Below are 22,030 nucleotides of genomic sequence, written 5' to 3'. Positions count from 1 at the left end.
TGGTGATGGATGAAGCTGAAATAAAGCAGTTTAATTCTTAGAAAACTGTCGACCTTGAAAGGATTGAGCTGTTATTTTAATTAGTGTAATGAGCAAACACTACTTGGAAATCATTAAAAGAACATATACACAGCTCCAGATCCTGCTGTCTGATGTGTATTGATGAAACTTTTCTTGAACCAGAGGGATGCAGGTTAATTTTTTCCTGCTGAATTGACAGCAGCGTGGGCAAGACGTTTTGCTGTTGCTTTGTATTGCATTTCCGTCACCAGGAAATTTGTAGTCAAACACAGGCTATTAGGGTAAGTGTGGGTGAATGTTGTGAATGAACACTCAATGATCTCTTCATAGCAGTTTGAAATTAGAGTTGGCAGAATTTTCAGCTATACCATTTTTCCTTGGGAATGCTGACCTGTTGAAACTATTGCAGGACCACATTGAGTTCAATGTGAAGGTTGGGGGTTTTTTTTATTGAAAGGCTTCTCAGATCCACCATGGAAATAGAAAAGTTTACTATACAATAACTGGTGATTTAAAACTTTAGCATATAACATATAAGATGCGTATGCTCATGCATTTCTTGCCCTGCTGGATTTGAAGCAGTGGCTTGAAATTTGCTTCCCACATTCACAGTTCCCTGACCATATAATCAACTGCTCTGCCCCAAGGATTATATTTGGAACAGTTCATTTTTTTTTTTTATGTATATACAGTTCTGACTGCAGCAGAAAGATTGATTTTATAGCAGGGATGTGAGAGCCTGGATTCAAATTGCTAGCTCAAATGGAACAGAAGAGGTGTAGTGTGAACTCAGGTTGCTCACCAAGATGTAGGGTTGTCCAACCCTAGTTGGTGACACTGAGGGAGCATGCATGCAGGCATCCCTTCTGTGGGCATCAAAGCACTGGGAAAGTATCAGAATAGTTCTGCTGCAGAAAAGAAATAACTCTAAAACTTCAGATCTCTATGAGGGGCGGGAAGGTTTAACCAAGTTTCTGAATACAGAACTGTTCTGTACACTCAATGAAATAAAGTTTTCATAGAAAGTTTAAGATCCTTTGGAAAGAGGCTGCTGAAAAAATGGGCAAGCAAATTGCTAGCATAAGGTAAAATACAGATGGAATATGCAGGCTTGCATTCTTCCTTCAGAAAAGCACGTTTTATTGGTATAGCGACTTTGTAAAATAACACTTACAGCAAGCATTTTTGGGGTTAAATTCCTACTCATATGGTTCTCCTTAGTATAGATGTTGTTCAGCTGATAGGAGCTGGAACACTGTGCATTGCCCAGATCCTCGTGATGGGTAGGTTTGTAAAGATCACCATGCTTCACGTTGCTCAGTGACAGCAGGCAGCAGGTGTTGATGGCAGATGAGCTGATCCAGCAGAAGCATTGTGTCATTTGTCTTTTCATTGCATATGTGTAGTCCTTCTACATGTATTCTCAAGGAGACAGCCAAAACTAGTGAGATAGCACTACAGTGTCGGAGGAATTGTTTAATGAGGGGTGAGACCCTGACTAATTGTGGACCTGCAGACAGAAAATGAAGAAAATTTGGGATATATTTTTGGGGGGAAAAAATATGATTATTCTTGCATTGCCCTATTGCCTTCACCTGTAAAGAAAGAATTGTCATATTCTAACATTTTTACGATTTAACGGTTGAAGTCTGCTATAAAGCTAAGTCAGATGACGAAACACTTGCTCTTTTTCCTGCACTTCTTTCCATCGATGCTACTTGAGTTTGGCCATGGAGGTGGAATCAAATTTCATAAGGGAAACGAAAATCTCATTTTCAGACAGATGTTGGATATCAAAAGCAGAAACATGTTAGAAAGCTTGATCTGATGAGCTATACATATGGTTTAATTTTTCAGTAGAAAATGTAATTAAATTGTCTGGCATTCCTGGATTAGCCCATAGTGCTTCATGCTATAATCTTGCACAAAAATCTTAAGTGTGTGGTTTTGGTATTTCTGGTGTACGTAAGCTGCTAATATTGTAGCTTTTCTGTTGTGAAGGATTGGTATCTGGCTCAATTTATTTACTAATTAACCTTCCTTTTTTTGCTGACCGTTAGAGGGGTGTGCTATGTGGTCATAGATAATCTCATCCTCTGTTATTACTCTGGGAAGAATGCTTTTTAACTTTCATTTCTCTCAATACTAATTCTAAAGCTTTTTTAAATGGTAGAAGAAAAAGAAGTTTTGAGTAGCATAGATTTCTTTGCTGTACATTTCATACATTTACTGTGAAATTTGGGTCATACCGACTCCTGGCTATACTACTTCCTAGAGGAGAATCACAGAAGGTATTTTTAACATACTCGTTTGCTTGCTTTTCCTTTTCTTCAGAGGAAAATAATTCTGAGCAAGTGAGAAGGGGAGCAGGGAAGAATTGGCACACGTGATGTTTGCGAGGGAAGGAGCAAGTAACTAAAATATAAAGGGCCACGCTAAGCCTTCAGCTTTGCACAAGGATGTGCGCAGGCTTCACAGATTAGCTGTCTGCCATGGCCTTAGACTTTCCCTACAAACCCTGGAAGTGAGGCACGTAGGTGCACAGCACCATGGACGTGTAAGATCACAGCGTGTACTGCCTTGCCTGTTTAACAATAGCGGGGAAGGAGCAGCAGCCCAGCGTGTGATAGCAACCAAGGTCTGCGTGCCAGGAGTCCCTGGCAGTCATCCTGCGCTGCTGAGGATGAAACCCAGCGCTGCCATACCTGCCTTACTGCTGTCAGGTGTGCTGGTTCAAGGAAGCAGATGTGTGTGATAGATAGCGCATGTGACGCTTGTATGCCTTTGTTCTGTTTGGATGTAGCACTTGTCTTCTCTACTGTGGAAAATGAAAAATAGCTACCTTCTTATCATATTGCAGACATTCGTTGCTTCATGGTGTTTGGCTATCATAAGGCTCATTTAATGTGAATCAGATGGAAAGTGTGCAGAGTGGTTTTCTGACACCTGTCCAAGAAAAATCTTGGGTCAGTTGGCATACAGCTTTCTGAGTGTTGGCTCAGCTGAGCTTTCCCGGAGCTGGCAACTGAGCTGCCTGGTCAGCCATGAGCAGCCTGTAGCAGGCAGGAGTGCAACACTAGGGTATGGTGAAGAGTAACCTGTAGGTAAGACATTAAGTAACTGTTAAAGGTATTTAGACTCCCAGCCACTTGGGCAATTCAGACTGAAGAGTGGCTAGGGAGGCCTGCATGTTGTGCTGAAAGCAAGCGGAGTGATTGCAAGGAAGAAAGGTGAGGACCCTGGAATTGCCCACTTTGACATCCCTCAGTCAGAGACCCCCCCAGCAGATAAAATGACACAGATTGTAAACCGGATTGTATCTGGCTTGGCTTAGCTGGTCACAGTCTTTCTAGTGATTTAAATAATCATTTTCCTGAAAGGAGCATTAAGCTGTGGGAAAACTTTTTCAATACTTTGTGATAATTCTAGCAGAGACTGATCTTTTGATGGCTTTTTACTTTCAAGTTGCTTTTAGCTTGGGATGTCCCTGTTTTTCTGGTCTGTAAGCACCATCTATCTTTCTAAATACCTACAGTAACCAATTTTAAGTGTCTGAAACTCTAATATCCACTTTTTCCATCCATGGCATCCTGACATCCTTCAATCTGTGTGCTAACACAAACTGCCCAGTATTGATTTAGTTTCATTATTCAAGGAAAAACTTTTCTTTTTTTGAACCAAAAATATTAATAGCATTTCTCTTAATCCCAGAGGTAGATTTAAGATCACCTTGTTTTAAAACTAAAGTTCTTTGGCAGAAACTTAAAGCACAGAATTTCTCTGGAGCATTTGCAGCTGCTAATGTTAGCTTGTGTACTTAGAAATCAGTATGTAATAACATATCTCATAATAATCTAGCAGCTGGGGAAGTCCATGCGCATTCAAAGACAAATAGGCGGCCAGCCACTCTGATAATTACCACTTCACAGCCCTTTCTGTGAAAGGCTACAAAATGGAATTGGTGCAAAAATGGCTTTCAACCGGAGATGCCCCAAACCAATATTAGCGAGAAGGTTTCACCAGAAACACATGTAGGATAAAATATTCAGTAGCATTTCAGAAAGCATTAGCGAGGCATAGTACAACTCTTTAAATCCATGAATTATCATTTACATGGAGAAAACAAAATCCCCTAAGTGGTCTTCTAAAAACACTTCTGAAATTAAACCACCCCATGTGTAGTCTGTAGCTTTTATTTTCTGTTGAGCTGGTTTAGGTTAGGCTGCCTCTACTAACTGGTTTTGTTTGGCTCTCAGCAAGCTGGCAGACATCTTGCAAGAGGGAAAAATTGGCTGGGCATTCTGTTTCTTCATACCTTTTGGATTCGGCTATGATAATCTGAACTGCCAGAGAGGAGTTTAGATGGTACCCACCTTATTTAAGGTAATGAAACAAAGTATGTGTGACAGAATGCATTCAAGAGAACTGAGGCAAGATGCGTATCTTGCTTAGATCTGAATTTTAGATTTGTCATCTTTGTTGCCTTCTTGAGTAGCAGTGAAAATTAAACGAAGTGGCAGTGCTGAAGCAGTGTGCTTTTACCCACCATCTCTATTCACCCACCTTTTCAGCTCATCTCCTCTTCTCCCCCTTTTTTTTTTTTGTGACAATTTAGCACACGCTGTGAACATATGCCAAAATACTCACTCTTACATTCTTAAGAGCTTCCTTCATTCATCTTGAGCTGTTATCAAGAGCTTTGTCTGCTTCATAGATGAATTGCACAGTGCTGAATCAATGTCCTCTTGTACTGGAAACCAGACAAATGATTCTGAGAGAAACTCTGTTGCATTTGTACACAGTGAGTGAAGAGATGGCTTACCTCATGCAGAATACGGGTATCAAAACACCTTCTGCTTCTCAACTGAGGCGATGATATAAACGTGGCTGCTGATCCTAAACCAAAAAAATTAGAAATGTTTGCTTGCTGCAAGTTACTTTGCATGCTTGATAGATATTCCAATGTTATGGATGACAATTTTTGGAGCATAAGCTACTACATATATTTCATTAAGGTGATTTTCAGATCATGTATTATTTTGGCTCTACACTTGTTTTAAATTCTCTTTAATACAGTTCTGGCTGCAGCATAAATGTACTTAACACTCAATACTCTCCTTTACAGGAGACTTTAGCTGAATAAACCAGACCTATTGTGTAATTAAGGAGTTTCTTTGGAAATTGGCTTCATTTCAGTTTTAAATATGTTGTCTAATTTGTTCCAGAAATAAAGTGAACTTGTTTTTCAAAACTTGCTCATGATTGCTGGTGGTCAGAGCTATAGTAAATTGAATTCCTTCCTAATTTAAACATTTTGTAAATGCATAAGCTAAGTTACAGTCTGCACCAGCCATTGATGATACAAAGTGATAGTACTTATCCCAAGAAAATTGTCTTTTTAATCACATAGAAGAACAGCAACCCTTCCTTTCCATTGCTGATACACAAATGTTGGGAACTATTTGAGCGACAGGTTCTCCAGTAATTTGAGTGCAATACTTCAGTAGATTTACGTTGAGGGAGAGAGGAGGAGGTAAAATACAGACTCTGCTAGAGATTGTAAACTACATGTGTATTCAGCAAGCAAATGAGATATGAGCTTTGACACAATAAGCTGCTCTATAATGCACAGACGGTCTTTCAGGATACCAAGCCCAAGCTCTGAAGTCTCTCTACACATTGATAAAAATGTCTAACGAACTCTGAATGAAATATGTTTATTCTGTCTCATGTAAAGCCCTGCAAGCTACTAAGAACTGAGCTGCTGACTCAGTCATTGTTCCTGGTTTTTACAACTCCTTCCATTCAGTTAATTAAAAAACCTGTTCCTGAACAGGAAACAAAAGCACTTTTTATACAGAATTGATCTATGTACATTTTCAAGATTTCTGCTCCGTGAATGCACTTTTTCTTTAGCTTTGTTTATTGCAGCGCAACTGCCTGCCAGAGGCAATACTGTCGACATGACTGTCCTTCTTGGGTGGAATATTTCACTGCACACCGTCCTACACTTGTGCCAGGGCCCGTTGAGCATGGGATGGGGTCAAAACCTGAAAGGCTCAAAAGGCCACTCAGCAAGAAAGCCATGAATGACACTAAAGTCAGGCCATAGAAGTGGGGATATTCACGTGGGAGTAACAGGAGGAAAAAGATCTGTCAGCAAAAGAGCAGAAAGCATGAAGGGTGGTGGGTTTACGATTGAAGAAAGTGTCTTTGCGCTGTGGCAGAAACACTAAGAGCTTGAGTTTTGGTGAGTGTGGACTTGGAAGCTTTTGCAAAATAAATAAATAAAAGCTGTTGCTCAGTAAGGCAGAGTTAAGGATTAAGCTCAGCAGTTGCTGCTGTTGTTTTAGCAAAAGCTTTTGCCAAGAAATAGAAGAATGTGTATAAAGTTGTTTGGAAAAGCCACTTTCATTCTGTCAAGTTTATTTTTTAAGAGATGGCTACCAAATCCAAAAAGTTGTCTGGTGTAAATCCACAAGTCACTCCTGGTTAGAATCTCTGCAGTCTGTGTTACGACCAAAAATACGCTTCTTCACATCTTAAATTCCTTCCTATAATTGCAACTCTCTCCATTTTTTTTTAATCAACAAAGTGAAGTAAGACAATTCACAGCAGGCCTGACGCAGGGGTTGGGACCTGGTAGTTTCTAAATTGCAAAAGTTTGCTTTCTTCAGTGCAATCAGATTTTGGTCCCCTAAAATGATTAGCCTTCTTTCCAACCTCTGCTCTTCCTCTAAGAATGAAGCCTCTTTCATCTGTCAGTGTAAGATTTCTCTGTTGCCACTGGTGGACAGGATTTCTTTTTTGAATTCTGTCTGGTTTTTATCTTAACCTCAAATAAATATCATAATTTACTTGCATCCACAGGTAATGAGGGGATAGATTGAAGTACTCTCTGTAAGTACAGTCTATGTTTAAAATACTTTTTATCTGTGCAAAAATTGTCTTCACATTTTGGAACAAATTTAGACACTGGAATTGGAAGAATCTGTTCAACTAGAGCTGCACTGATCTCAGGTCCTGAAAAATTGCTGCCCTTAGAAAACACTCCAGTTTCTTTCATTGACACTTCAGTTGCACAAGAAACTAAAGTTCACTGTTTAGCAACCAAAATGGGGAGAGTGAAAGGGAAGAAAGGCTTCTTCCCCTGTGGATTTCCCATGAGGAGGCATCCGCTGAAGCAGGGGAAGCATGGAGTTGGGTTTCTGTACTCATTTGGTACTTGGAGTCAAGCAGATTATGAACTACAACTGCGCTGTTGCTGGTGGGGGCATCAGCCCAAACAGAACAAAGTTGTGTTACTGTGTTTTCTTTGAACTAATGATGACAAATTTTGTTTTGATAAAAAACAGGATTTTGCTCTTTCTGCATTGAAGAGGAAATCTTACACATTCATAATTTCTACTGAAATCAGTGTTAATGAGGTGAAGGAATCCATGGTGTAAAGGCAGAATTTTTTGATGCAGCTGTGATAAAATCCCAGCATGCTTGGCTAAACTTCAACAGGTATTCTAATATGGTCTGTTTGAGCCTGCTTGAAACTACTAATATTAATTTCAGATGTTAACCAGGAGTTTATTCTGTTACTCTCATCTCAACTTTATTTTGTGCTTTAATTAAATGTTAATCTATTGTAGACAACCCTGTTCTTTTAATGTATGTATGTCTTGGGACGACTGTATGCTGATGATTTGGGAGATGATCACCTAGTTAAGAATAGATCCAAAGGCAGATGAAGTCTGTGCAGCTTCTTAATTTTAAATGTATGTGATGTTTTTCACTAAAATAGGAAAATCTACTTGGGCAGAACAATGTAAGGTGCTGTTAAGGGACTTGGCTGCCATCCAGTGCAAGGTTTGATGTTCAGTTTGCGTTGACATACCTAAGCTGGGTCTCCACTCCTTAGGATTGATTTTTAGCCCTGAATCGGTGTTAATGTATAAATGAAAGCAATGTATTTGCTTAGTAAGACAAGTGATTCAAAGTACAGTAGGAACAGTAACCATGTACTTTTTCACCTTTAGTTCTACCTCATTTTCTTTTTCAGCTGTTCATGCAGAGGACAGCAGTTTTTGCTAGAGGCTCCTGTTAAGTGAGGGATAAGTTGGCTTTACCTTCTTATCAAATCTTCCTCTCTGGTGGCAGGCAGTTCCAGCAGACGTTCTCATAAGGATCCTGGATGCTGCCTTAGTAGGTCAGAGCTATAAGCTTTCAGTGACTCTTACCGTTTTCATAACTGAGGTCTAAGTGGGTATCCACTCTGGTACCAAAGGAACAGTGCTAGTAGTCATGTAAGAAAAGCTTCTGTCATAGGGCAGCTGCTGTTAAATGTAGTTATCTCGACACTGTTTCATAAAGCTCTGGGTTGGTTTAGTTCAGCTCTCTGTAACTTTTCTCTCTTGATGCCTTTTTGTGCTGTGATCCGGGTAAGCTCTGATATTCACCAGGAGAGCATGCCATCTTCATGTGCATGTCTTTATACTCTTACTGTTCAACAGAAAACTAGCAACAGCTTTGTTAATAGTAATTTGGAAAGTCAGACAGTGTGGTAGTCATCAGAGTCGTCTACATGGTCACTTAGGTGTGTGAACTAACACGCTATGGAATATTCTTGGTGTCTGTTGGCAACACATGGGAAAGGAATAGAACCATGTTAATTACAAGTTAGGTTGATGATAACCCAGTGAGTAAGTTAAATCTAGTTAACTTACAGTCCAGACACTAAAACAGGTGACCCCATAAAATGGAACATTTCATTGTGGTAAGCCTGTATTTGTGATGATAATAACTTGTGAAACAAAGGTTAGAGGTTAGGCTTGTTTTCCCTGTCTGTCTTTTTACATCATCTGTAACCTAAAATTCCCTCTCATGCAGTATCTGTGAGTTAAATCTGCTTTAAGCTATCATCAGTCACCATTTGAACTAATTTTTCTTTGTTATGCTGCCAACAGAATCAAATTTTTTTTTGTTATGCTCTTTAATAGTCATAAAAGTAAGATAAGAGAAAAGAGAACGCTAGGCTGTACCATCCCCTTTGCTTTGCCAGCATAGGATTAGAGGTTTTGATTAGCAAGCATTGCGTTGCTGTGTGGGAAACTTGGTTGGATTCCCTTCCTTGATCTCTCGAACGGTGTCTATGCATACACACAGGTGATGTGTCAGTGTGCTGATGCTCTGCTTCGACATGTCTCACCAGGTTGTGATGCCTGACTCATTCTCTCTTGGTTGAATGGGTATTTGTACCGCAGACATAACAGAGAGAGGAATAAAGGCATTTAAGGCTTCAAAATCTTCATAATACTTCCGAGAAGTAAAACTATTCATTCTGAAGGGCTCTTTCCCCATGAAGTGTTGCGCAATCTGTACTGACTGAATGTGCCTTTGTGCCTTGCCCTCTGCTTTGCAGTGCTGTTAAGTTTAGCACCAGTACACTCGATGAATTCTACTTGTATTATGTTTACTTAGATATGTCTCTAGTTCATGTTTCATCTGTTTTTTTAATACATTCCCAAAATTTCCAGAAGATTGGGGACAGATGGGGACACAGGAGTTCCCCTTCTTCACCCCTCTCCCCTCTCCTCAAGAAAAAGTACTGGCAGGCAGCTCTTAAAAAACAGAAGCAGTATTTCAAAATCTGTTTAATAGCTGTTTCATGGTGATTATAATATAAGAATCAATTGTAGCTTTTCTAGTTTGTGGCCCAGTTGTCATCCTTTGGAAGCTGTGTACCTAAGACTCTTGTGTATTTTCCTGCTGTATTCTCCACCCTTTTATAGTTTCCTGTAAGCTTTCAGCAGGTTACAATATGAAAATAAACAAAGAAATTCTTATTAATAACTCAGAAAAACTTCCCTATGCCCCTCAAGCCTTTTTCTGCATAGCTCTCAGAAGCTATCAGTGTGGCTGATAAGGATGAACCTGTACTGTTGGGCTGTCTTGCCTGTTCTTTGACTGAGGGGATGAACTTACCATAGCATGCATCCATGTTAGTTTGTTGCCGGGTCCCAACCTCAGGTGAAATCAGTAGCTCCTTCAATGGGGAACCCAGAGGTGATGGAGCAGTGATTCGCTTTCCTGTCCTCTCCGTGGGCAGCAGGGCTGTGAGCCTGTCTGCACTAGTTCATTTGCAGACTACTGTCTGCTCCCGCTGTTGAAAACAGCGTTCTGTGATTCCATTTATACTTGCAGTTTCTCTCTCCGATGAGTCTTTTCCCTCTGCAGTGGGGCCCCAGCAGGACTGCAGCTCCAGAGGACCTGAGCATGCAGGCGGTCTTCTCTTCTCTGGAGAGCTGTGAACAAACACTAAGTTTTAACAAGCTGGAAGATGGCAAAAGTGAAGCAAGGCATTTATTTCCCACTTGTTACTTCTGCATGTCTGCCAAACCTTTTCACGTTAACTTAGTGCTATGTCCCCGAAAGAGCTGCAGTATTAACTTTACACCTTGGTTCCAGTTAGTCACATAATAGCTGTATCAAAGATGTGATGGATTCTTTTTTGTTCTGCCTTTTTTCAGGTCTAGACACTGCCATGACAACACTTCTCGCAACACTAAAATGCCACATGTAGGTTCTATGCAAAGACATATTGGCAAATGTCAATTTAAATAAAAAACTTTATTTTTAAAAAAAATTACATGTAGGCTGGAGTGTTAGGATTATGTCTTAATCTATTATTTTGGAGTCTTTGGTTTGCCATGCTCGCTCTTGACTGGCTGCCTTGTCTAAGGATTAGATAGGGACAAAATAGCTCTGCCGTATGATCTAGTTGATGGGGTGACAAGTGAGACCATAAACTGAGATCTCCTTCCATTGTACCCCACTGAGATGAATTTATTTCTGCATCAGGTGTTGAGGGGCAGTTGTGTACACTGTCAGCTGAAGACTATACAGGTCCGTCTAAGAACCGGGTGTGCTGAAGTGTACTTTCCAATTCGTGCAAACTCATTCTCCCTGATATCTAGAAAGCCACCTCTCTGTGCCCTTCGTTGTTACATCTTATTTATGCTTTAGGCTTACGCTCTTCAACTCTGCACAGTTATATCAAGGATCATCTTTTGGGGGAGGAAAACAAAGTTATTTCCTATCAGCTTGCTGCACAGGAATGCTGAAAAATGTAGACAAAAATTGTCTTTTTCCAAAATGGTGGTATTCTGGCAGGTAGAGAACCTTTTCTTTTCGAGTCAGGTCTGCTGTTCTTTGAAATACTGAAATGCAGTCAGCAGTCAACAAATAATATGAAGCATAAACCTCTGCAGTACTTTTGCTACCCTGCTGTGCTGTCTGCACATGCTTGAGAAATGCTGGGCTTTGCATATAGTCTCACATAGAGAGATGAGAGACTTACTAAATAATCAAAGCTGCTGTGAAAGACAATACAACTCCTGCCTCCTTGGAGAAACATTTAACAGCTAACGCAATTGAGCAGATGTTTCAGTGGCCTTCCATGTTTCCTACTGATGACATGCAGCTACGTTTTCTTTTCCTTTCCCTGCTTTTCCTTTCCCTGCTTTTCCTTTCCCTGCTTTTCCTTTCCCTGCTTTTCCTTTCCCTGCTTTTCCTTTCCCTGCTTTTCCTTTCCCTGCTTTTCCTTTCCCTGCTTTTCCTTTCCCTGCTTTTCCTTTCCCTGCTTTTCCTTTCCCTGCTTTTCCTTTCCCTGCTTTTCCTTTCCCTGCTTTTCCTTTCCCTGCTTTTCCTTTCCCTGCTTTTCCTTTCCCCAGGATTTCTTTTTTCAGATTTTCTTTTTGGTATATGAGCATATATGTGCTCTCATCCTTTTATATCAATGAAAGCCTGACTGCTCAGCCTGTGAACCCTTTCCCTAGATAAGGACTCCCTTGGTCTAGGCACAGTACAGGCACAGTACGGACACATTACAAAAGGAATGTTTCTGTCTTGGAAACATTCTGGACTGTTGGAAATTGCTGCACTCTTTGGTGGTGAGGTATAAGTCACTGCGAAGACCAGTGGATCCTACGTTACAGAAATAACCTTTATGAGGTGGCTTAGAGTTGTGAACGTATGTAAGCCTGCAAGAGCCTAAGCAGGAGAAGCAACATGAAGGCTGGGACAGAAAGGGCTGGTTAATGCCCCTGCTTGCAGATGTTGCAGGGCCAGCTTCTGGCAAGAAGGAAGATGAACTGATCTTCCTGCTCCTACTGGGTTTTAATAAATGCCTCCATAAACTGGAGGATAAGCCCTGGTTTAGGTCTTTCCCTGCCTTTTTATCTTTCCGGACTCATTTCTAGCAGTAGTGGATTTACTGTCTTTGCTGTAAGTACCTTCACAGGGAAATAAGAATTCATATTCTGCAGAGATAATATATACTAGAATGAAAGTGTTGCAATACTGTGCCTGCCAGAGGCCAGACTGAAATGTAAAGAGATATAAAGCTTGCAGTAGTTGTTCATTACTCCCTTGCATTTGGCTGCAAAGGAGTAACTACACCTGCCCAGTGGACCGTGTAGGTATTACAAATCTTTGATCTTTCTGAACCCGTAATGATTTACTAGAGAAACACTTCATTATTCTTTTAGTGCTAGTAAGAGAGGGGCGAACTTCTATAACAGTATAGTTTTAGCTTTAGATTTTCTTTAATTTTTTGTTGAACTCCTAATTAACACACAGTTAAATTGCCTTGTGATTTGTTTAAGCTTGATGTCAGTTTTGTAAAGTCTCCCAATGAAGTCGTGCCTCTTGTGAAGTGTAATAAAATTCCACTTTAACTTGCAGTCAAGCCAGACTTACGTCCATTTAACTTGTATTTCAGCCATGCTGTCTTTTTTATGGCAGCTTGAATAGAGACCAGGGAGAAACATAATAAGAAATTGTCTCCTTCCTCCCCATTAGTTAGTTAGTTGACATCTGGCTCAAATGTGTATTGCAGGCCCCTCTTCAGCCCTTCTTTCTCTCCTTCCTGTAAAAAAAGGTCTGTCTTTTTCAATGAAGAAATAAATTTTAAAAAAACATCTATAGAAAATCTCCAGTTATAAACCATCTTTTCCAAAGGAGAGGCATTTTAACATCTAGCCCTGACAGCTTCCATGCACAGCATACTTCTTGATTTCATAACAGGAGGAGATTAACGCTGCCCTTCTATTGTATGCTTTGGGATCTGTATGTACTCCTCTGTAGTCAACCTCCTCATGAACTGCTGCTTATTAGCAGCGAAGGCACAGACAGCTTTGTGTTTGCACGGCTCAGCTGAAGGAAGGGGAGGATGGCACAGATAGCGACATAGACGGTTCTGAGCATCTCTTTGTACCGAAGCAAAGCTCCATCCCAGTTGCACACAGCCTAAAGCATTTGTTCTGTGCTGAGGAATTTGGGACTTTTCTGTAGAAGTTTGGATTGCAATGGGTAACTGGCTTTTTCTTGCCACCAGACTATCTGTTGTTAAATATGTAGCAGTCATAGTAAAATAGTATTATTATGCTTCCAAACAAAGTAACTAGAGAACCTAGAATTAAAGACCACTGTCTCATTCAAAGTGCTGGATGAGTATTGTTCATATAATGTATTATTATTCAGTATGTTGTTTTCCTTCCTTGTTCATGTGAATTCCTGCTTTGTTACTGTGCCCAACTCAATTCCCGCTCTGAAGTGAGAGTTCTCAATTTCTTTGTGAACTAGCAAGATTTTATCACTGCAGTATCTCACAGTTTCAAAACACTATGTAGCTTCCATGCAGTATCGTATTCAACTCCATTCTGTACATAAGGGGGGAGTGTTAAATCAGAAGTAACCCCACTGGACTTAGATCTGTCTGAAGTGACTCAAACTTGCTGTGGTTTTGGGTTTTTTTCTTTGTGGAACTTGAAAGTATGAAATGCCATTATAAATTGTAATCACAGCTTGCCTCTAATAGTAACCACAGCTGGGAATCCTGCAAATCAGACCCCTGGATCCCAACTTGGGCAATCAATTAGAGTTGCATCCAGGTGGCTGTGTCGGTAGTCAAAGAGGACAGCAATTGAGAAGTAAGCAGGAGAGAGGAACAGCCTCAGGCCAGCTCATGGTGAACCAACACTGTGTGACAACTTCTGTAAAATTTAAGAACATCTTGCCTTTGGTGACTATCTGTGAAATATGGTCATTGGCTCTACGCTCTAGAGTAGTAGTTTTTCTGTGCTGTCAGGTGCTCCCTGGTGCAACTCAGTCTCTGCTGCTGCATGATGTCCTGGCACATCCTGACTCCACGTAGGAGGAGGTCTGACTTCACTCAGCTCCCCCCTGCCCCTGAATTTCCTTTGCAGGAAAGCAGGCTGCCCGCAGGGGGAAGGACCTGTGGAGCTGGGGAATGCACCTTCCTCTTGGTTAGGCTGTGGCTGACACGGAAATCCTGAAACCAGGACTTACATGGTCTGTGTGGTGGACTGGGGATTAAAAAGCACAGTTCTCCCCTCTTCATCTCTTCCTGTCTGAGCCTTGGGCATCAGTCACAACACGCTTTCCAGTGTCAGTCAACTGTGAGCATCTCCCTGCTAATTGTCCAGATTCCCTGAGCCTGGAGGTGCCGGCTGCCTGGCCCCTCTATCACTTTGCACTGAAAGGCGCTCAGAGCAGGCAGGCTGACAAATTCAGCTTTAGGATCCTGGCATGTTTCTATAGAGTATGTGAAACGTTTTTCCAAATGCTTGTCTGCTGTCAGGTTTCCTGTAGCTACCCATAGTGTCTGCCAGGCGTAGCTTAGTCACTCCTAAAATTTCTACTCTTAATCCTGGAGCTACTGTAAAGTCTGTGGAAGAAGAGGTTGCCAGAATTTTTCAAGATAGAGGGTATGTCTACAACGAAAGTTTTAGATACCTTCAGTAAGCAATTAAACAAATTTACAGGGAAGTAAACCTCTGGAGCTACTAAGCCCAAAGATACCTCTTCCCTGCTCTGGGCATCCTTGAGCCATGAGTTCCTCCTAGAGGTGTGGAGGAGAGTCTGGGTGGTATTGCTAAATGTGCTTAAAGTCCTCCTTACACAGCTGTCATTTGCTCCTGTCTAAGGCAGAATGCTGCACGAGGCAGACCTTTGGTCTGACCTGGAGAAGCCATTCCTGTAGTCAACTACGTTGCTGTAATATATGGGAATGGCTTCAGCAGGTCAGACCAAAGGTCCTGCTGCTTCTACTCCAGTGTTGGTCTTTGAAGTACCTGAATTGTTTTGGCAGAACTTCCAATAATAGCGTGTCCTGAAGCAGACATGAAGTTAGGAAAGCTCCAAGGCAACTGATTTTTGAAGTGTGGTGAAGCTTATTAAACATTTGCAAAATATGGTCTTGCATTGGGAAGTACCACCATCTTTAGTTACCCTGCTGATAATACTTCCCAGTTACTGAGGTCACTTAGAAAGACAAAATGTATGGAAGGGAATAAAAGGAAGTCTTCTGTCTTGTAAGTTGATACTTAGGCTTACAACCACAGCACTCAAGCATACTGATGAAAAGAAGAGTGTGCCTCTGTCAGCAGGGTTGTGGGGGTTCGGTGGAGGAGCTGAGCCTCTTGGTCTCGCACCTCTCTTGGTGTGTGTGTGTGTGTACACGTGTGTGCACACACCTGGCAGGGTGGTGGGACAGGTCTTTCTCATGGGGTGTCAGGACTTGCTGAGCTTGCATTCCTTTCCTCCTCTGCTGCTAGGTGGCCTGAAATAGTTTAGTGTGGGTGAATTCTCCGAACATGTCACAAAAGTTTCAAGTCTGATGGGATGTATAGGGGCAGCAGGGTGTTGTGCACAAAAATGCCGAAGGAGTGAGAAAATATTTCTGTAGGTGGCTGACATACTGATGTGTTGGATGTATTTTAATGAGGTTGAGCACTGTTTGGGAACAAAAATCTAGTGGCTGCGTGCATTGCTAATTTTAAAATATGATTTAAAGGAGATGCACTAACCACTGATTTTACTCAGCCTTTTTCTCGTTTTCTGGAGTGGCTTCTTACATCAAGTCTTGCCGTGCTATTCCCTGGCTGAGACCAGCCTTTAACTTAGTAGTAGTTAGTGTTTCTAAATTTAGGAAGATTGCTCCACTGATTTAAGTTTAAGTCATACAAGCAGCAAATGTGCCCATCTAAGCTTTCATTATCGCTGTGTTTATAAAAGAAAGCTTTTAAACTTTGTGCTTGTAGTGCAGAGAGGTGGTTGATGTACGTGGCTGTCCCTGGCAGGTCTGCCCGGGGCAGCTGCCTCCGTGTTAGTTCTTGCCTTTTACAAGACTTAGAAAATAGCCAAGGTTTTCATGCTGGAGGGAGGTAAAGTCAGCAAGAAACACTTCTTTCTAATGCTCTTCTGAAGGCGATCACCTTCAAAAAGGTTTTAAACGTGTATGGTTTAATTTCTTATGTTAGCTAAAGTTCTCAAAGGGCTTAATTTATGATTAAGGAAAGTTAGGTCCTATTCCACTCTTAGGGAAGCCTAGGGGGAAAAGGGTTTTAGCCTAGCATTTTTTAATAGCTGTTTGATGATGCTAAAAACAAAACCAAAACCCTTATGTTTGTTGTTTTGGGGTTTTATAGTAATGGGTGTGTTTTCTTTCTGTAAAACTTTTGATACTAAGGGCCAAAAAATGCTATCTGTACAGATACTATTATACTGAATTACGTACACAAACACAAATGCCTCCATAGTTATTTACTATTTCTAGAGAGCATGTGATAAAACGATCTTTTTAAATTAAACTTCAGCTCCCACATGTTCTTTTTGTTCTGAACTGGTGAAATGGGGTGTCTTTCACAGCAGGTTCGGAAGACTCTCTGCAATCTTTCATCTTCTTGTTTGGCTGCTAATAACCGGAAAAATTGACTGAGCAAAATGGTGAATAAGTTGAGCCAGCAGTTGCCACAGTGACAGTTGTCCAATATAAATATCTTACAACTCTTCTGTTTATCATCTGTTTTCAGGGCAGTTTAAGCTGCTGGAACAAGACCGAGATATTAAGGAGCCAGTGCAGTATTTTAACAGTGTGGAGGAGGTGGCTAAAGCATTTCCTGAACGAGTTTACGTCATGGAGGAAATAACATTCAACGTTAAGGTAGACCCTGAATAAATATTTATCCCTGTTTAAGTGATTAACTGTTACAACCTTTATATACATGGCAAGTGAGCAATGATGCTGTGTGGGAAGTGTGATTTTTTGAGAAAAAAAGCCTGTAGTGTTCTGTATTCAGTGATGGTGCTCTTTGGGATCATTTTTGCAGTCTTAAATCAACATGTCCTCTAAGGGCTCTCCTGTCCGATGTCACTTTGGAGAGCAGTCCTGATGATCCATCCAATAATTTGTCTAATTAGGATGCTCCTGCCAGATTTTAAACAAATGTTGTTTGTTGCCCCTTTTCTCCTCCCCCTCCAGCAGTCTGAATTTTATTCTCTTCTAAGCAGCAGCTGCTCAAATCCCTGTCCAGAAAGCCTTATTCTCAGGGAGCACGCAGGGTGAAATGATGCGGTTGCTTGTCTCAAAATTACTGCGGCTAAATAGCATTGTGAATAAAACAAAAAAAACCCCAAAAGACACACTTGTTCTCTGTGTGTGTGTGTTTGCATGTGCATGCCTCTTGGGCTCATCAAAGGGTCAGCAATGGCATCCATGAGTGTAAGAGGGCTTGCTATCACCAAACACACTGCAGTGCAGTGGCATGAAACAGTGAAGACAGAACTTGTTCTTCCTTGTCCTACTTATATGTGTGACACTGCACAAGGTAGGTCGGCTCTGCCAACAGAGCAGAGGGGTCTTTGGGCTCGTCTGGTTTGCTTCAGTTGATACGCCACCTAAGACTGGTAGAAGAGCATTCTAGAGCTGGGATGCAATGGCGCGGATCCACGTTGTGTACCCTGCAGGGGAAACTGGTTGATACTGCTCGTGCAAAACCAGTATAGAGTGTCCTGGTCCCATGTACAGGGAGGTGGGGTTTGTATAACAACCTTTTAGTGAAGAAACCTTTCTCTTTCTTGCACTGTTAGAGTTGGGGGACACCAGCCAGTCTGCAGTTTTTATAGGTGTGAAACAGGATTGCTGCAGACTGCTGTAAATGCGAAAGCTCATCAGCTAATTCATTTAGGGACACAGACTCATGGCTTTCAAGGCAGTAGGTTGTTTTCATCTATGCTCTCCATAAAAGAGAGCCTTTCGTGAATGTAGGCTACATGAGAAAGTTGGAACACTTTTGTATGTTTAGGACTTACTTAGGCAAATCAAGGCAACAAGAAAATTTCATTTCTACCCAGGAAAATCAGTCTTACCTTGGGACTGATGACCTTATCCAGTGCTGTGCCATTATTTCTCAGCTGATCAATGACCAAATCGAGAGAGTGGCACAGTAAAATGTGCAGCTTTGATTTTTATAGGGAGAAAAGTATTCGTCTGCAGGGTTGTTTAAATGTAAAATGTTATATCTTGAGTTTAATATGAGTGTTCTTAAAACTCTGTCATATTTAGCAAACTGAGAAATAAGCATAGCTTACTGTTATATATCAAATCCATTTTTAAAAGGTATTATAGTGATACTCCTTAATGTAAATAACAGTAATAATAATCCAGGTTTAACCTAGTTACACAGTTATCTTGACAGTATTTCTCTTGGCAGTTTTTCCAGTTTCACAGAAGTCTATTCCAAGGTTATCATCTTCCAAAAAATAAATGAACTTAACAGGATTTATTAAAGTGTTTAATAACCCTTTATATGCAAGAGAATTATGTACGCTAAAATTTTAATATAGGGGAGATCCTGTCAAACTGATTAGAGGAAAGGGAAGAATACTAAGTAGGGTTGATTTCTGTCCAATGCAGTGTGCCTGTTTAGCTACCTCCTGATGTTCTCTTCTGAATTTAATCTGATATAAAAAGAAAAAAAAAATTGCCTAAAATAACTGATGAAGCATTTAAGATGAGGAAGAACTTTGAAGTCTGGGAATTCTTTCTTGTTCCAAACACTCAAGTCTTTCATGGATAATTTTTGAAGAAAGAACCTGTAGAGTTACAAGGTGCCACTAGACAGTCACTGCATGGTTTTGTCTGTGCTCATTGAGGTCTGCCTGCATGTGCCAATATGCCATGGTTATGGTTCAACTTGGTGCGAACCTTGCTCCTCCATGTAAATCCTTTGCTGCTCCAGCAGGATTTTACAGCTAGCACTGCTGTTCAGTGAACTGCCTTCTCTCTGTGATGCACTGTGGGATCTTCTCCAAGGGGGTTACTTTATTTTGACTCCATGTATTAGTTGTTAAAGGGAAAAATAAGCCACCTTATCCTGGGGGAGGCAGGGGAGATGGGTGTCCCTTCCTTCCTCCCCCATGGTTTTGCAGCTAGGCAGGCTTTCTGGGCAGTGCACTGAGGCAGGGGGTTTGGGACCTGCTGGGTGTTTGAAGGAGGGCTGTAACACATGCCATCAAGCATGGGAGTGGAAGGTGGAGTCACTGTTCACAGAATAGCAAACAAAAATTTTAGATTAAACCAAACTTTTGTAATGGCTAAAACTACTTCTGGTAACTTCTTTGGATGTACGTACATATCAATACTGTGCTCAGATACCCAATCGGTTACCTCAGGTACCCAGTGGCCTGCAGCATCTACAGGTGCAGCAATTTAGAGTGTTCTGGGGATAAGCCAATTTCACTCAGTCAATAGGTATTTAATCTGTTCCTAATTGAAAATTAGAGGCATTCTGTCTTTTCTTCACTGACCAGATAGGTGATAACCTTTTTTGTATTAATATTCAGTGCATAATTGCAGAGAATTTTGTTTATGTAACAGCATTACACTACAAAGATTAGGGTTTTTTTGATTCTCTATGCTAGGAAGAAAAATATTAAGGAAGTTGAGCTACCCCAGGGCCCTAGCTTCTGCTGAAGCAACAGCAATAGATTTCTGCAGTGAACTGCTCTGGTCCCATACAGCTGGCAGTCTGTACAAATACCCAGGAAGCTATTTCCATTAAGACTTAAAAACAAAACCAGGAACAAAAAGACCCACGGCATACTGAGGACAATTCACAAAAAGTTCTCTTAAAAAGCAACAGTATTGTCTGATAGATTCAACATTAGACAAGCCATGAATTCCTGCACTCTAAAAACCAGCCCACTTAGTGTTGCAGGACCCTTCACATCTTCCAGGATATCATTTTTGTCCTGAAGATACCACTCGGTCTCCCTGGAGAGGCTATGAAGCTGTTTGCAGAGCCTTTCCAGGATGGAGAGGCTGGTTAGTTAATTAGCCCCATAATAATTCTTTTCTTTCCTATCAAAGACATTGTTTGACTGGTGTGAACTTTTGATACCTGAATTGTTTTTTTTTTTTAACGTAATCCTCTTTTCACAGTGGCTTAACTGTATTGGGCCATACGGTGTGCATTTTCGCAAAAATAAGTCTATAGTGAAAACTTTGCCTTTTTTTTTTTTTTGACAAATGTTAATGCAGTACAGTTAAGCAAAATTGATCTCGTGGTTTGATGGCAATTCTACTGGCTCTGATAAACTTGCCCTGAGTTTTTAAAAAGCACATATATAGAGGGTTATAACCTACACTGGCATTTTTAAATGCTGCAATAGCAGCTTTCTTGAAATCAGTTAGTGTGTAGGTTTTAGCTCCAAATTTCCAGGCAATTCATAGTACTTCACCTTGAGAATTAGTGTTTTAGTCCCCTCATTGCCTTTGTGGCTTGATGCCAGCTTTATGAGGCTGCAAGCCTCGGCTCCAAGAAGGTTTTTCTTCTTCTCTTCCCCCTCTGTCCCCAGTACACAGAGGCTGTGGCCCCTCCGTGTCTCGCATTGGCAGTGCACTGCTGTGGCTGCCTCTTTCCTCCAGCGTCTGGTGCATGGCTTGAGTGAGAGAGAAGCAGACCTGCTGCTTCGTGCCTACATTGAGTACCTGTTAGAGGATTTCTGCTCTGGAAGGAGCCTGGACAGTGAGCACCATTGCCTCACAGTGGCCTCATGAGCTGGCCTTGCTGACATGCCACGTGAAGAGGCGCTTCATGTTGGAGCTCTGCGGTATTACCAGTCACATTTTGTGTCATTTTTTGAACACTTTGATTTATTTGAGACATCCTTAAACAGCATTGAAGCTAGCTTTTAATGTAGCAATCAGGGCAAGGTCCCTCTCAGCTGAGAGGGAAATGCGTGTATACTAACATGAAGAGTTGCACTTGCTGATTCTGTCTTGGGAGACAGAGGTTTATAAAATAGAAATGGGATGCTGTCTCACTGAATTAAGTCAACTTCTTTGAAAAGGGGGGGGTCTGCTAATAGCTCTTTTGAAGACTGTTTGTTTTATATTAAAATAATCTTTATTTGTTTTGGGACACCTGTAAAAAATAAGATAATTTTTTTTTAAAAAGTGCTCTAATAGGTCCCTTGGGATTAATAGTAAAAACTGTATGCAGTAACTATGAATCAGAGGCCTCAGAGTTAAAAAGAGCTCTACCAAAAGAAATCCTAGCTGTGAATTTTTACTGTGAATGCAATGCTTGCATTACTCTAATAAGATCTAGCAGGTATAACAAGCGATATGAGGCTACAAATCATTTTTATAAGGAGTTCATATGTGTCCAAGTGATTAAAGACTTCTACTTCAAACTATAACAAATTGGAACAGTTGGAGTCCAAGACAGGATATTGACTCAGGTGTTATCAAAATCTATTTTTCTAAGTTAACCTTTCATTAAGCAAAAGAAACAATGTACTTGAGCTTTCCCAGAAGAACATGTTTCCTAAATAATCATTCATCACTTTCCTGATGCCTGTCTTCTGCAGTAGGTGTAATTGGCTTCTGAATTGTTATTGAATTGCGGGACTCTTAAAATATTATAGTGACTTAACCCACTGCTGTTTTGCAATGTGTTTGATAAGATGTCTGTAAGCCAGTAACCTTTCTGGTCAGCATCCTGGCATCAATAGTGAACAGTTAATATGGATCAACATCTGGCAGTAGGGAGGTGGAGGGCGAGTACAGCATGGAGTAGGTTCTGGTTCTCTGCATTAGGAGTTGTTCAATTTCAGCTTCTAGATGGCTTTGGAGTATAGTGTGACAAGCACT

The 22,030-nt window shown here is 40.9% G+C and overlaps 1 protein-coding gene across 5 annotated transcripts in view; it reads left to right on the top strand.

Moving 5' to 3' along the window:
• GAREM1 (GRB2 associated regulator of MAPK1 subtype 1) overlaps nucleotides 1-22,030 on the top strand; it is a 101,857-nt gene that overhangs the window by 62,211 nt on the left and 17,616 nt on the right. For 2 of the 5 annotated variants that reach the window (XM_052787825.1, XM_052787824.1), the window contains exon 3: nucleotides 16,905-17,035. The exons of 1 other annotated variant lie outside the window; for it this stretch is intronic. In XM_052787825.1, the coding sequence (XP_052643785.1) occupies nucleotides 16,905-17,035 (131 nt within the window). Of the gene's footprint in view, nucleotides 1-2,689; nucleotides 2,769-4,293; nucleotides 4,405-16,904; nucleotides 17,036-22,030 lie in introns of those variants that run through there. 2 more of the 5 variants (XM_052787826.1, XM_052787827.1) reach the window with 2 other exon arrangements.

Source organism: Harpia harpyja, chromosome 5 (assembly GCF_026419915.1).
Source record: "Harpia harpyja isolate bHarHar1 chromosome 5, bHarHar1 primary haplotype, whole genome shotgun sequence".
Classification (NCBI taxonomy): Eukaryota; Metazoa; Chordata; class Aves; order Accipitriformes; family Accipitridae; genus Harpia; species Harpia harpyja.
The sequence above is the reverse complement of the archived record's forward strand: the minus strand, read 5'-3'. Positions and strand labels throughout refer to the sequence as shown.